This window comes from Macaca nemestrina, chromosome 18, assembly GCF_043159975.1.
Source record: "Macaca nemestrina isolate mMacNem1 chromosome 18, mMacNem.hap1, whole genome shotgun sequence".
Taxonomy (NCBI): Eukaryota; Metazoa; Chordata; class Mammalia; order Primates; family Cercopithecidae; genus Macaca; species Macaca nemestrina.
This window is the reverse complement of record NC_092142.1, coordinates 29,014,417-29,030,456: the sequence shown is the minus strand read 5'-3', so window position 1 is coordinate 29,030,456 and position 16,040 is coordinate 29,014,417. Positions and strand designations below refer to the sequence as shown.

Genomic DNA, 16,040 nt, shown 5'->3' with positions numbered 1-16,040 from the left:
CGCCGTGCGTATGTGAAGTGAAATGAAGAACGTCGGCTCTTGGCCTCCCCTTCCCCTCCAAAGTCCAGGGCCACCAGCAGAACTGACTTTATTAAAAAAAGGACAAAACAGGTCTATACATATTTACAGGCTGGGGGCCAGGCCGCTCACTTCTTGGAGAGCTTGACTTGCTTGTGCTTGGGGGGTGCCCACTTGAGGCAGACGGAGTCCACTGTGGGGAGAAGGGGTGGGAGACAGGTCTGGGACTGGGCCAGACCAGCTCACACCTGGCTGCCCTGCTCTGGGCTCAGGCCAGTTTCACCTCCTCCAGGTGAGAACAAAAGGGCAGGCTGTGCTGAGGAGGGGCAGAGAAGCCCAGGAATGAGAGGCCCGCCCCAGGCTCCATCCTGGGAGCTGGTCCGACTGGTTTGGGATCATGTGACAGTAATAAGAAGGCCTTGACTCCTAGCAGTCCATATACCAACACTCCCCCATCCCCACTGCCCACACACCCCTTTCCCGCCCCCGACACACGGCAGCCCCCCACCCACCTGTGATGGGTGGTTTCTTATACTGGGCACTTTTGAGGTGCTCCTCCACCAGCTTGGGTGTGACACAGATCACGTGCTGGCCCTTCCAGTACTTGACCATATTGAGGGACTGCAGGGTACTGATGATGTCATTCTGGGTGATGCTGGTCATCTGGCTGCAAAAAGGGATGAGAGCAAATGCCAGACATGGTGCCCTTGTGGGATCTGGCCAGGATGGCGACAGGGTATGAGGAGGCAGGATCATGGCCCATCTCAGGACAAGTCCTGCCCCCATGGTCCAGGAGGCCGCCTCACCTGAGATCCTTGATGGACAGTGTGCCCCGGAAGTCCCGCAGGATCTCCAGCAGCACCCAGGACCAGTAGCTGCGGTAGCTGAGCTTGCCCAGGTCAGACAGCGGCTTCTCAGGGGAGCCGACCGTGCTTTCCAGCTTGGAGAGCTCATAACCTGGCGGCAGTAGAAAGAGGAACTTAGAATCCAGCCTGCCCTGGCACCCCTGCCCCACAGGTCTCCCACTCCCAGACAGACCAGGAACCACTCACTGAAAGCAATGAGGAACTTCCCGTAGCCACGGCGTTGGTAGGGAGGCAGGGTCAGGATGCAGGCCACGTTGTTTCCATCCGGGGACTCCTTCTCCTGCAGGAAGCCGGTGTTCAGGGCCACTGGAGAGGCTCTGCCCCCTCTCTGTTTATGCCCACCTTCGCCCTCCCCACCCTCCCCACCCTGAGCTTCCAGACCCAGTACCTTGGAGAAGTAGCCGACAATGTGGGCCCCCTGCCGGTCCACCTCAGTCAGGATGTAAAAAACGAACGGCTCCACGTCAAAGTACAGTGTCTTATGGTCCAGGAAAAGCTTGGCCAGCAGACACAGGTTCTGACAGTAAATCTGGGGGTGAAGAGGGGGAGACATGCTCAGGGGGCAGGCACAGGTCCTACCCAGCTGGTTCCAGCGGCCAGCACCAGCCTGCAGGAAGTGGGCACCTCACAAGGCCAGACAGATTTCACACTGGAAGGAGTCTTCAGTCAGCCTCCGACGGACAGGGAACTGGAAATCAGAGAGCAACAGCACTTCGGACGTGCCAGCAGAGCTAGACGAAGCCCGGCTACCCCTTCTGAGCGCCAAATACGGGCTGGGTGCCTTCCATGCAGGATCTGCTTCAGTCTTCACAGACATTAACTCTGTTTCAGCTCAGGACACTGAGGCTGCGAGGCAGGAATTCAGACTGTCCTGTTCATGGCTGTGTCCCCAGCACCTAGCACGAGGCTAAGTATGAAGCTGGGTGCCTGGTAAATATCTGCTGAATGGAGGAGCCTCGAGCCCTGTCTGTCCACTTGGCCGCACTCCAGGAGGGGGACAATGGGACTGAGTTTGGCTTCACGGGACAGACTAAAGGGTTCCCTGGTTTATGACACCACAACCACTCTCTCATCCAACCCGGCAGCTGTGCGAGCCCAGCACTGCCAGGCCCATCTCATTCAGGAGGAAGCTGAAGCTCCCAGAGTGTTGTCCAGGGCCTCAAAGCTGGCAGAGTGCAGAGCTGGAAAGCATCACCACATCCAGCGGAGGTCCTTCTGCCATTCCACCCAGCCATGCTCAGGAAGGCAGAGCAGGGGCAAGGGCTGGGCTCAACCTGCATATTCTCCGAGTCCAAGGCTAATCAAGCCCCAAGAGATCACCGATAATAACAAGGCCCGTGTTTATTAAGCACTTACTAGTGCCAAGCACTGCACTGAACACTTGACATTTGCTGTCTCATTTATTCCACTAACACCACCACTAGGTAAATATTATGACTCCCGTCTTATGGACAAGGAAACAGGAACTATGTTAAGTAACTTGTCTGTGGTCAGTGAGGAAGTGACAGGGCAACGAGTCACCTTGCAGTGAGTGGAGCCACCCTGAAGCCTGCCCTCTCCGTCCTATGTTGTATGGCCCATCTGCCGGAAACCAGTACACTTGGCGAGACCCTCACAGACTGACAAGGCAAAGGCCAAGTTCTGTACAACAGCAGAGCAGGTCCCAAAGGTTCCAACCCACCCTGCTGAAGTCATTCCGGGCCAGGAACAAGGAACTCAGCCCTTGATAACCACAGAGCTCTCTCAGCAGGAAATTTCACACAAAGCAGTCCCCTCCCAGGCAAAAGCAAACACCTTTCTTTCCAACGGAAGGAGAAAGCGCTTCTAAAAGCAGCCTCAGGCAAGACAATCTCCTCTGGGTTCCAGAACAACTCAAATTTGAACCTAACCCCACCAGCAGAAGAAACCTGGGGCCACCACAGGGCCCTGTGTTTCCTATGCACCAACCATAGGCCTAGTGTCAGGCTAGGAAGCCCCGAGAGGCCTTCTTTTTTTTTTTTTTTTTTTTGAGACAGATTTTCACTCTGTCGTCCAGGCTGGAGTGCAGTGGCACAATCTCAGCTCACTGCAACCTCTACCTCCCTGGTTCAAGCAATTTTCGTGCCTCAGCCTCCCGAGTAGCTGGGATTACAGGTGTGCACAACCACGCCAGCTAATTTTTTTGTATTTTTAGTAGAGAAGGAGTTTCGTCATGTTGCCCAGGCTGCTCTCGAACTCCTGAGCTCAGGCAATCTGCCCACCTCAGCCTCCAAAAGTGCTAGGATTACAGGTGTGAGCTACAGTGCCCGGCCCCTCAGAGGCATTCTGCCCATAGAGGCTCAGCTAAGGCTGCTCCCTCCCTCCCCTTTGGTGGCAATGAGGATCATCTGGGAGGTGCCCAGGGCCTCCCCGGCCTCCCCCAGCCCCCGGCCACCCACTCACCTTATGGTCTTTGCCATCAACTTCGTAGACAGAGATGTTGCTCTTGCGGTAGATCTCTTTCCCGGGGGGCTGCCGCCACTGGCACTGACCCTGGTGGGGGACAGGAGAACAGGCTCGCTGCCCATAGCTTCTCTGCTAGGAGGCCCCCACCCCACCACTACGTGCTTTGGAGCAAGTCTCTGCCTCTCTGTTTCCCCCCACAACACTTCACTTGCATTGAGTAATCCTCCCAGCAGCCTTAGGAAAGCAATCCTGCTTTATAGACCAAGGCCCAGCACAGAGACGCAAACATCACACAGCGGGGTGGGGTTTTGAGTCTCCGTGGGCCTGGCTCTGGAGGGACCCATCCATGACAATGGCTTCCCTAAACCACACCTATTCGCTTCAGATTCCACACCTCTGGAAGCAGCCCACTGTGTCAGTGACGACAGCGCCCCTTCCTGACAGCCCCCAGTTTTGTCCACACTTAAGGTCCCACTGCCAGGGCCTATGTGTGCTTCCTGGGATGGGGCTGGCCTTGACAAAAGACCCGAAGGGGGTGAGTTACTGTCCCCATTCCAGAGAAGAGGAAGCTGAGGTCTGGAGTTGGCAAGGTCACCCTTCCAGCAACAGCAAAGCCAGGCCTGGAATCCAGGCCTCCTGACCCCCTAGCAGTTCTTCCCTATATTCGCCCCTCTGGGCCTGTCTCCTCCCTGGAGCTGCCAGCGCAGCCGCCCTCATCCTCCCTGCCTGCCTCTGCCTCTCACCAGGCCCCTGCCCAGCTTGGCCCGGCCAGCCCAGCCTCACCAAGTGGAAGCGGTAGCTCTTCTCGTATTTCATGTACTTGAGGCAGTACTCGCAGAGCCAGAGCTTGGGCTGTTTCCCATAATCTTCGGGGAACGGTGAGAAATACCAGGCATCAATTTCGTAGTTCCCGATGTGGATCTTGTCCACATACTTCACCTTGGTGATCTGCAGGCAGGGTGGGAGTGGGGCACAGTGCATGGCTCAGCAGGGGCTCCTCAGCAAGGGGAGACAGGGGACCTGCAGGCAGCTTCCCAGCCCCACTTACCGCCTCGTGCTCCTTCTCCAAGGCCGCTGTGGTGGGGTCCATCTCTGCATAAGTCTGGGCCAGGAAAGAAAAGTAAGCAGAGGTGAACAGAAGTGGTAACCAGGCTGTCCCTCCCCTGCCAGCAACAGCAAAGCCAGGCCTGGAGTCCAGGCCTCCTGGAATCCAGGACCCACAAGGCTTCCCTGCTGTCTTCCAGACCTCATTTCTGGATGGCAATAATAACCACACCAATAGCTAACCTGTCTGACTCAGTTCTGAAGCTGGCTGGTCCAGGCTCCTCTCGCATCCACCCGCCCCACCCCTGGATATCCCAGACATCCTTGATGTCCAAGTTTGGACCTTTTGCCAGATGAACAGGGTTAGGATCGGAATAGGGGCTTCGGCTGCACAACGGGGGGCAATCCAGCTCTGCCAAAGTTGTGAGACTCAAATGAAATAACAGATATTGCCTTCCAGGCCCACCATAAGCATTGTTACCATCTCCCCGATGTGCCTGGACCCCTTTCCTGAGCACCAAACCCTGCCTGCCCATGGGACTGCCCCAGAGGTCCCTCCCATAGGGACAGCAGACTCAAGATGTGCAGAAAGGACCTCAACACTCCTCCCTGCAAACCTGTGCCTGCCTCCTCCTGGGTTGCTCATTTTACTGGGAACATCACTCTTGGTCCCAATGTCCAAGACACGTAACTAGGCTTGCCTCAGACTACTCCCTCTCCCTCAGCCTGGCCAAGTCCTAATACAGCGATGCCGACTCTACTTCTGACATCTCTGGAATTGGGTCCTCTCTGGAATTCTCCTCTCTGTCCTGCTCCAGGTAGTCATGGCCCCATCTCAGGTCTGGACAATTCACTAGGCCTCCTCAGATTCCCTGCCTCCAGCCCCAGCCTCCTCATTGCTATCAGCAGCCCCCTTTTTGCGGCCTTCATGCTTTAGGACAAACAGCTCCTTCCACCTGGAGAATGCCCTTCCTTCCCTCACTGCCAGCAGAAAACGCTTCCTCAGCCTGGCACGGAGCATGAGTCAGGTGAGTCCATGATGCTTTGTGATCTATCCTGTGTCACTGTTGTTATTGTGCTCTTTCCCATCCTTCAAGGCTTGAGATTCTTACCACCCCCTCCAGGAGGCCTGACTGGATTCTTCCCATCCAGAAAACATTCGCTCCTTCCCAAGTTCAGTGAGAAGCGGTCAACAGGGCAACACCGGCCAAGTATGCCCACCTGGGTTCCTCTATTTTTCAAGTCCTTAGAAAGCAGAGACTAAGAGTCACACCACACTCACAGCACGTCCTGCTCCTAGACCAGACCCTGCGGGAGGAACCCAGTATAGCCTGACAATGGAGGAGGGACCCAAGATGGCCCATGACCTACACTAGGGCAGATGAGGCCCTGCCCTGTTGCTGAGAAGGGAGGAAGGAGCCAGCACTTTACCCAGAACCCCCTCCACAAAGCACTGTGCTTATATGGCCTCATTTAATCCTTTCAGTAACCCTTACATAGAATGTTATTTCCTTTTTTTTGAGACGGAGTCTCACTCTGTCACCCAGGCTGGAGTACAGTGTCACCATCTCATCTCACTGCAACCTCCGACTCCCAGGTTCAAGCAATTCTCCTGCCTCAGCCTCCCAAGTAGCTGGGACTACAGGCACATGCCACCACATCAAGGTAATTTTTGCATTTTTAGTAGCGACAGGTTTCGCCATGTTGGCCAGGCTGGTCTCAAACTCCTGACCTCTGAGCCACTGCGCCCAGCTGAATTCTTATTTCAATTCTACAGAGTAGTAAACAGGCAGGGCAAGGTGAGGTCCCTTGCCCTCAGGGACTAGTGAGCTGCCATTTATTCCAAGTGGCAAGCACGGCATAGACATTATTATTTTTTTTTTTTCTCACTCTGTCACCCAGGCTGCAGTGCAATGGCGAGATCTCAGCTCACGACAACCTCTGCCTCCTGGGCTTAAGTGATTCTCCTGCGTCAGCCTCCCAAGTGGCTGAGACTACATGTACCTGCTACCATGCCCGGCTAATTTATTTTGCTTTTTGAGACGAAATTTTGCTCGTTGCCCAGGCTGGAGTGCAATGGCGCAATCTTGGCTCACCACAACCTCCACCTCCTGAGTTCAAGCGATCTTCCCACCTCAGTCTCCCAAGTAGCTGGGATTACAGGCGCCCACCAGCACGCCCAGCTAATTTTTTGTATTTTTAGTAGAGATGGGGTTTCACCATGTTGGCCAGGCTGGTCTCGAACTCCTGACCTGCAGATGATCCACCCACCTTGGCCTCCCAAAATGCTGGGATTACAGGTATGAGCCATAGCCTTTTTTTTTTTTTTTGAGACGGAGCCTTGCCCCGTCGCCCAGGCTGGAGTGCAATGGCACCATCTCAGGTCACTGCAACCTCGCCTCCTGGGTTCAAGTCATTCTCCTGCCCCATACTTCCAAGTAGCTGGGATTACAGGTGTGCGCCATCACGCCCAGCTAATTTTTGTATCTTTAGTAGAGAGGGGTTTCACCACGTTGGTGATGCTGGTCTCGAACTCCTGACCTCGTGATCCGCCCACCTCGGCCTCCCAAAGTGCTGGGAATACAGGCATGAGCTACTGCACCTGGCCTGTGCCTGGCCTCTTTTTGTATTTTTAGTAGAGACGGGCTTTCACCGTATTGGCCAGACTGGTCTCGAACCCCTGACCTCAAATGATCCAATCATCTCAGCCTCCCAGAGTGCTGGGATTACAGGCATGAGCCACTGCACCCAGCCGACATTATTTCATTTTGTCCTCACAATGAGCCTTTGAAATAAGAGTGCTCATTGTCCCTGCTGTATAAGAGACAAAACTGAGGCACAAAGAGATGAGGTCACTTGCCCGAGGTCACAGAACTGGTACTCAGCAGAGTCGGGCATGGGCGCCTGGTCTGTCCAATTCTGAAGCTAACCACTGTAAAGATGAGGAAGAAAGATTTTCCTTCTCATACGTCTTTTTTTTTTTTTTTTTTTTGAGATGGAGTCTCTCTCTGTTGCCAGGCTGGACTGCAGTGGCGTGATCTTGGCTCACTGCAACCTCTGCCTCCCACATTCAAGTGATTCTCCTGCCTCAGCCTCCCAAGTAGCTGGGAGCCCAGCTAATTTTTGTATTTTCAGTAGAGATGGGGTTTCACCATGTTGGCCAGGCTGGCCTCGATCTCTTGACCTCGTGATCCACCCGCCTCAGCCTCCCAAAGTGCTGGGATTACAGGCGTGAGCCACCGCGCCCGGCCCCTCACACATCTCTTTAAACCACATTTCCCAATTCTTACAAAATATAGTACTCTTCTGCCAATGCAATAAAGAACTACAAAAACACTACTTTTCTTAATTGTTGCAATTTATTTAGAATTAAACATTAATTAGGCTCTGAAGAACCTTGCTGATTGTTAACTGGATGATTGTTTCATTACCTATTCTTTGATTTAATCACCACTGGCCCGTTATCCACCCTGCTGGTTGCCAGCTCAGAGGTATGTCTTTGTTGAGTGCAAAACAGTTGAGGAATTAATCTTAGATCTACGCTGTCCAATAGAGTAGCCACTTGTCACATAGGGCTATTTAAAATTATACTCAGTCAAACATGGTGGCTCATGCCTGTAATCCCAGCACTTTGAGAGGCCGAGGTGGGAGGATCACTTGAGGCCAGGAGTTCCAGACCACTCTGGCCAACATAGCAAAACCCCATCTCTACTAAAAACAAAAAAAAATTAGCTGGATGTGGTGGCACATGCCTGTAATCTCAGATACTTGGGAGGCTGAAGTATGAAAATTGCTTAAGCCAGGAAGGCAGAGGTTGCAGTAACCCGAGATCTCGCCACTGTACTCCAGCCTAGGTGACAGAGTGAGACTCTTCAAAAAATGAAAATTTTGGCTGGGCACGGTGGCTCACACATGTAATTCCAGCACTATGGGAGGCCGAGGCAGGTGGATCACTTGAGGTCAGGAGTTTGAGGCCAAACATGGTGAAACCCTATCTCTACTAAAAACACAAAAATTAGCCGGGCATGGTGGTGCGTGCCTGTAGTCCCAGCTACTTGGGAGGCTGCGGCAGGAAACTCGCTTGAACCCGGGAGGTGGAGGTTGCAGTGAATTGAGATCACACACCACCGCACTCCAGCCTGATTGACAAAGCGAGACTCTGTCTCAAAAAAATAAAAATAAATAAATTTTTTTAAAAAGAATTATAATGCTTTTATTTATTTTTTTTGAGACAATCTTGCTTGGACACCCAGGCTGGATGGAGTACAGTGGCATGATCTCGGTTCACTGCAACCTCTACCTCCTGGGTTCAAGCAATTCTTCTGCCTCAGCCTCCTAAATAGCCGGGATTACAGGTGTATACCACCACGCCCGGCTAATTTTTGTATTTTTAGTAGAGATGGGGTTTGGCCATGTTGGCCAGGCTGGTCTCAATCCCATGACCTCAAGTGATCCACCCACCTCTGCCTCCCAAAATGTTGGGATTACAGGCATGAGCCACTGCACCCGACCATAATTTTAAAATTCTTAATTCTTAGTCACACTTGACACATTTCAAGTGCTCAACAACTACATGTGGCTAGTAGCTACTGTACTGGATAGTACAGCTATAGAACATTTCCATTACAATAGGAAGTTCAATTGGGCAGTTTAGACCTTGAGGAGTTCTTCCAGTTTAGGGTATTTCAATTTTTTAAATCATACCACAGTAGAAAGTACACTTGGCACTGTAAACCTGTTGACATGTCCATATATACACACAAGTGTGTGCTAGGATCATTGGGAAGGTAAGGCTGGAACAAGAGGAATCCTGCACACTTTTATTGGGTGTGAAATAAAAGCTTCTCAAAACAATACTTACCCTTAATAAAGTGCAACACCCTGAATTTTCTATCTCATCCACTTTATTTCTTCCATTTAAAGAAATTTAAATGCTGGGCTTGCCCACTGAACTGATGTACTCAGAAGGATCAAACAGCAACGGCTGAAAGTAACAAATGTTTGGGTGTCTGGAGACTTTGACAATCTTGCTCTGGTTTGCACTCCTCATTTTAATTTTGTAAATTAAGACACTGAGACTTGGTTGGGCACAGTGGCTCACACCTGTAATCCCAGCACTTTAGGAGACTAAGGCAGGAGGATCGCTTGAGACCAGAAGTTTGAGACCAGTGTGGGCAACATAGCAGACCCCGTCTCTACAAACAAATAAAAAAATTAGCCAGGCATGGTGGCACTTGCCTATGGTCCCAGCTACTCAGGAGGCTGAGGCAGGAGGATTGCTTGAGCCCAGGAGGTTGAGGCTGAAGTGAGCCATGACTGTGCCACTGCACTCAGCCTAGACGATAGAGTAAGACCCTGTCTCAAAAAAAACAAAACAAACAAACAAAAAAAATATGTACAACTATTATATATCAATACAAGAAAAAACCAAGGCAGGTACAGTGATGCACACCTGTAGTCCCAGCTACTTAGGAGGCTGAGGCAGGAAGAACATTTGGGCCCAGGAGTTCAAGTCCAGCCTGAGCAACACAGCAAGACTCTCATCTCTTAAGAAAAAACTAAAATCATGGCTAAGGCCTCTGGCTCTGAGGGTGCACAATCTAGCTGGTAGATCTAATTCCTGTCTGGGTCCCTACACCTATCTGCAGCTCTTCTATAAATTGGGGATAATAATGCTTACTTCACAGGCCTGCTGTGAAATGTCAGTGAGGTCATGTATTAAAACACCTAGCTTAGGCTGGGAGCAGTAGCTCACACATGTAATCCCAGCACTTTGCGAGGCCGAGGTGGGCGGATCACCTGAGGTCAGGAGTTCGAGACCAGCCTGACCAATATGGTGAAACCTCGTCTCTACTAAAAATACAAAAATTATCTGGGCGTGGTGACGGGCACCTGTAGTCCCAGCTACTCGGGAGGCTGAGACAGAACTGCTTGAACCCAGGTGGCAGAGATTGCAGTGAACCGAGATCGTGCCACTGCACTCCAGCCTGGGCGACAGAGAGACTCCATCTCAAAACAAAACAAAACAAAAAAAAGCCAGCATTTAGCTTAATACTTTGGCTCACTGGCTAACAAGTGTTTGGCATTATTATTCTAATTCCAGCCCACCGTTTTACTGCCTGTGTGACCTTGGGCAAGTTACTTAATCTCTCTGAGCCTGCTTCCTCACCTACCAAAAAGTAACTATTCCTGAGTGTTGAACTGTTGGGAAGAATGAGGAGCTTATACACAAACAGGACTTGGCAGGGTGCCTGGCTATAGCAACTGCCCAATAACATTCTCGTCTTTCCCACTAAACTTCAAGTCATTTTTCTACTAAGACACAGCCACTAGGAGACAAAAGAGGCTACTGGTGCAGGAGGCCTGAGTTCTAGTCCCAGCTGTGCCATTTCCTTGCTGTGAGACTGCAGCGAAGCCCTTACCCTCTAAGCCTGTTTCCTTAGCTATGAAAAATAAGTAAGAGGAAGTAGGTAAAGTCCCTGGCACACTACAGGAGCTTCAGAAATGGGATTTGCTATGGTTTTGGCACTGGGGCCCGAGAGACCCAAGGGAGCTGGCAGAGATAGCTAGGCCTCCCGGGCCTGTGGATGGGAAGGGATCCGGACCTTCTGCACATGGTTGATCTCATCATGCTTGCGCTTTTGGTTGCGAGTGATCTTGCGCTCAGGCTGCTCTGCGAGCTCACTCAGGTACTTCTCTGAGTTCTTTTGCACAGCATCCTTCACTGTCTTGGTCAGCGCCAGCCGGTTCTTGTCTACCCACTCGTCCAGCCGCCGGTTAACTGTAAGGATGGGCCATGAGAGTGCTGCCACGGCACCCAACTCCCCGCACCCAGGCCCAGATGCACCAAGCCACTCACAGCCCACATAGTGTACATAGAATTCCTCTCGGCCCTCCTGGTCGTTCACTCGAGACTGGATCACTTCAGCAGAATCTGTGATGGAAAAAGGCTAGGGTTATCAGGAAGGTAAGGCTGCAACAAAAGGAATCCTGCACACTGAGGAGCAGTTTCCAGAATCCAGGGCCACGCATCAGCTAACCTCACTAGTTCACCTCTGCCATTCTACTCAATCACTGCCACAACTGTGAGGTGGACCAGGTTGGGGCTGTTATTACTATTTTATGAATGAGAAAATAACTGGGGCTGCGTGCGCCTAGAATCCCAGCACTTTGGGAGGCCGAGGCGGGCAGATCACCTGAGGTCGGGAGTTCGAGACCAGCCTGACCAACATGGAGAAACTCCGTCTCCACTGAAAATACAAAATTAGTTGGGCGTGGTGGCGCACATCGGTAATCCCAGCTACTGGGGAGGCTGAGGCAGGAGAATCACTTGAACCCGGGAGGCGGAGGTTGCAGTGACCCGAGATCACGCCATTGCACTCCAGCCTGGGCAACAAGAGTGAAACTCTGCCTCAAAAAAAAAAAGGGGGGAAATTAACTGGCTGGGTGTGTGGCTCACACCTGTAATCCCAGTAGTTTCGGAGGCCGAGATGGAAAGATCACTTGAGGCCAGGAGCTGGAGACCAGCCTGGTCAACATGGCAAAACTCCATCTCTACTAAAAATACAAAAAAAAAAAAAAAAAGAGTCAGGTGTGGTGGCACACACCTGTAATCCCAGCTACTCGGGAGGCTGAGGCAGGAGAATTGCTTGAACCTGGGAGGCACAGGTTGCAGTGAGCCGGGATTATACCACTGCACTGTGGCCTGGGTGACAAGAGCAAGACTCTGTCTCAAAAAGAAAAAAAGAACCCCAAAAAACAAAACAAAACAAAACTGAGGCTTACCCAGGGTCACAGATTTGAAGTGGTAAGAGCTGATACTTAACTGAATTTAAGTCTGACTCTAAATTCAATGCTTATTTTACCATATACCCTCAGTTGCTCATTTGTTCAGGGATCATGAGTGCTGACTCTGGATTAAGATAGCCTACATTAATATATAATTCCAGGTCTGGGCACCATGGCTCATGCCTGTAATCCCAACACTTTGGGAGGCCGAGGTGGGTGGATCATGAGGTCAAGAGGTCAAGACCATCTTGGCCGACATGGTGAAACTTCGTCTCCACTAAAAATACAAAAATCAGCTGGGCGTGGCACCGCACACCTGTAGTCCCAGCTACTCAGGAGGCTGAGGCAGAAGAATGGCTTGAACCCGGGAGGCAGAGATTGCAGTGAGCCAAGATGGTGCCACTGCACTCCAGCCTGGCAACAGAGTGCGATTCCGTCTCAAACAAACAAAACAAACAAACAAAATATATAAAATTGCAGCTCCCGACTTCCTAGCTATGTGTAACTGAGCCAGTTATTCCATCTTTCTGAGCCTCAGTCTCTTCATCTGTGAAAAGGGATAACAGCTGGGCACAGTGGCTCATGCCAGTAATCCCAACACTCTGAGAGGTTGAGGTGGGAGGATCACTTGAGCCTAGAAGGTCTAGGCTTCAGTGAGCTGTCACAGCGCCATGGCACTCCCACCTGGGTGACAGAGCAAGATCCTGTCCCCCCCCCAAAAAAAAAAAGGGATAATAGTGCCAACCTTAGAAGGTGAGTTAATGCCTCCAAAATTTTTAGCAGAGCACCTGACAATTAGCAGAGCATTCAATAAGTGAGTAAGGCAACCACTATGTGTCTGGCCCTATGCTGCGTTGTTGCTGGGTACAGAGGACACAGTGATGAATCACAAGAAGTCCTGCCCTCCAGAAGTTCCCAGTATGATGGAGGAACACAGAGAGAGAAAATTACAACATAATGTTACAAAAACTATGACTGAGGTACGAAAAAAATGTTGCAGGAACACAGAGAAGGGAACCACTCACTTCGCCTGAAGGGGAATCAAGGATGACATCACAAAGGATATGAAGTTAAGAGGATGAGTAGGAGCTAGGCAGGCGAACAAGGAGAAAGGGAAGAAAACGCATTCCAAGCAGAGGGCACAGGTGGTAAAGGGCGTGTGGTCTTCAGAGGACAGTGTGTTCTGGCCTGGCAATGCCCTTTGCTAGGGTTGGCTACAAACTGGAGAGGTCACAAAAATGAATGCCACTCTAAGGAGTTTGGGGTTAATTTTGAAAATGAGAGAAGGCAGCAGAACATTAGGAAAGGGAAGCCTGTTGTTTCTGGAAGGTCTCTCTGCGGGTGGCTGCCAGGGACATATGGAAAGAGAAGACGCAGAGACAAGAGACGGGTGACGAAGCAGCGTTAGCAAGAAAAAGGAATGAAGCCTAAGACTGGGCAAAGAAGTGGAATGGGAACAATCCTGGTGAAGGCCTGAGTGGTGGGTTTGTAGGTGTCGCTCCACATCATCAAAGGTCGACAGCCTCCCACAACCCGGCTGGTTTCTCAGCGCCTGGATCGCGGCGTTCTTTCCTCAAACCCCGCCCCTCCTCCTCTCCACTCCCAGCCCCCGGATCTCGCCCTCACGGAGAGCCCGTCCTCTGGCCCCGCCCCGCCCCCTGGCCCTGAGCTCCGCCCAGCCCCCGGCCCTGGGCCCCGCCCTCACGCCAGGTGCTATCCGGCCGCCGGCACAGGTACGTTTCTCCGATCTCCACCGTGACTTCCGGCTCGCCGCGCGCCGGGGTCGGCGGAGAGACGCGGCCCGGGGATGGGGCGGTCCCCTCGGCGGCCGCATTCTCCCCGGGCCCTGGCTCGCCCTCCCCCGCGACCCCTGAAGTCGCCGCTGCAACCGCCGCAGCAGCTCCCTGTGCCGCCATTGCGGGAGGGAAAGTGACGCCAGAGTCGGACGCCACGCAGCTCTTCTGCCTCCGGGTCAGCAGTGCGTGGGGCGGGCTCCTCAAGGTTTGAGGGTGGGGTCTGTGACGTAGCAGGAGCCGATTGGCTTCTGCGGCCGTCCCTCGCGGCCCGGCGACGAGCTGGATGTTGAGTGTGCGGCAGTCTTGGAGCTCCTGGTTTTCCATGAGGACCTGTGGCTGCAGCCTATGGTCGAGGAGAGGAGACAGACTTACCTCATGCGATGACTCAACTCAACCTTTTATTTATTTATTTATTTATTTATTTATTTATTTATTTAGAGACGGAGTCATGCTCTGTCGCCCAGGCTGGAGTGCAGTGGCGTGATCTCGGCTCACTGCAATCTCCGCCTCCGGGTTCAAGCGATTCTTCTGCCTCAGCCTCCCGAGTAGCTGGGACTACAGGCGCGCGCCACCACGCCCACCTAATTTTTATATTTTTAGTAGAGACGGGGTTTCACCATGTTTTCCAGAATGGTCTCAATCTCTTGACCTCGTGATCCGCCAGCCTCCACCTCCCAAAGTGTTGGGATTTACAGGCGTGAGCCACCGCGTCCGGCCAGCTGAACCATTTTAAAGGCCCTGGTGCTTGAGGAAGCCAAGATGTGCCAGTTTTCAGCGGGAGCTGCCCACGTTTTAACAGGGCGGAGTCAGAGCGTCCGCCCTGGTGGCCTGGAGCCGCACACTCGAGCTGGCCTAATGTCGCTCACCTTTTTTTGTTTTTTTTGAGATGGAGTCTAGCTCTGTTGCCGAGTCTGGAGTGCAGTGACGTGATCTCGGCTGACTGCAACCTCTGCCTCCCGGGTTCAAGCAATTCTCCTGCCTCAGCCTCCTGAGTAGCTGGGATCACAAGTGCGCGCCACCACGCACGGCTAATTTTTGTATTTTTAGTAGAGACAGGGCTTCACCCTGTTGGCCAGACTGGTCTCTGACTCCGGACCTCAGGTGATCCGCCCGCCTCGGCCTCCCAAAGTACTAGGATTACAGGGGGCTCGGAGTACAGGCGTGAGCCACCGTTCCCAGCCAGTGCCCCGTTTTTGAAGGTTGAAGAGACTGTATCCCTTATTTGGGATACAGTTGGGGCGGGGAAAGCAGAACGGGTATGTTCAGAGATAGCCCATAAATCATCCTCACAGGATAGTCTAAAGAAAGGACGAGTTGGGCTGGGCGTGGTGTCTCACGCCTGTAATCTTAGTACTTTGAGAGGCCGAATCTCAGTACTTTTGAGACGCCGAGGTGGGCGGATCATCAGGTCAGGAGATGAAGACCATCCTGGTTAACACAGTGAAACCCCGTCTCTACTAAAACTACAAAAAATTAGCCGGGCGTGGTGGCACGCGCCTGTAGTCCCAGCTACTCGGAAGGCCGAGGCAGGAGAATCGCTTGAACCCGGGAGGCGGAGGTTGCAGTGAGCCGAGATTGTGCCACTGCACTCCATCCTAGGCGACAAGCGAGACTCCGTCTCAATTTTAAAAAAAAGGACAAGTTGGCCAGAGCGGTGGCTCACACCTGTAATCCCAGCACTTTGGGAGGCCGAGGCGGGCAGATCACCTGAGGTCAGGAGTTCAAGACCAGCCTGCCCAACATGGTGAAACCCCGTCTCTACTAAAAATACAAAAATTAGCCAAGCGTGGCCTGGCGCGGTGGCTCAAGCCTGTAATCCCAGTACTTTGGGAGGCCGAGGCGGGTGGATCACGAAGTCAGGAGATCGAGACCATCCTGGCTAACATGGTGAAACCCCGTCTCTACTAAAAAAAAATACAAAAAACTAGCCGGGCGTGGTGGGGCGCCTGTAGTCCCAGCTACTCAGAGGCTGAGGCAGGAGAATGGCGTAAACCCGGGAGGCGGAGCTTGCAGTGAGCCGAGATCGGGCCACTGCACTCCAGCCTGGGTGAAACAGCGAGACTCCGTCTCAAAAAAAAAAAAAAAAAAAATAGCCAAGCGTGGT

The 16,040-nt window shown here is 52.4% G+C and overlaps 1 protein-coding gene across 2 annotated transcripts; it reads right to left on the bottom strand.

Annotated features, from left to right (window-relative positions):
- Positions 1–71: 71 nt before the first annotated feature.
- On the bottom strand, positions 72–14,071 carry LOC105482955 (lysine acetyltransferase 8). 2 transcript variants are annotated; one of them, XM_011743465.2, is made up of 11 exons: positions 13,846–14,071; positions 11,212–11,286; positions 10,958–11,133; positions 4,357–4,410; positions 4,092–4,256; positions 3,306–3,395; positions 1,273–1,413; positions 1,071–1,164; positions 825–975; positions 531–685; positions 72–211 (listed from the first exon to the last, which is right to left on the bottom strand). In XM_011743465.2, the coding sequence occupies exons 1-11, from the start codon at positions 14,054–14,056 to the stop codon at positions 147–149; spliced, it is 1,377 nt and encodes a 458-aa protein (XP_011741767.1). In that variant the 5' UTR covers positions 14,057–14,071; the 3' UTR covers positions 72–146. The 2 variants fall into 2 exon arrangements, with proteins under 2 accessions (XP_011741767.1, XP_011741766.1); XM_011743464.3 differs by lacking the exon at positions 72–211 and having other exon boundaries at positions 259–685.
- Between the last annotated feature and the right edge of the window lie 1,969 nt (positions 14,072–16,040).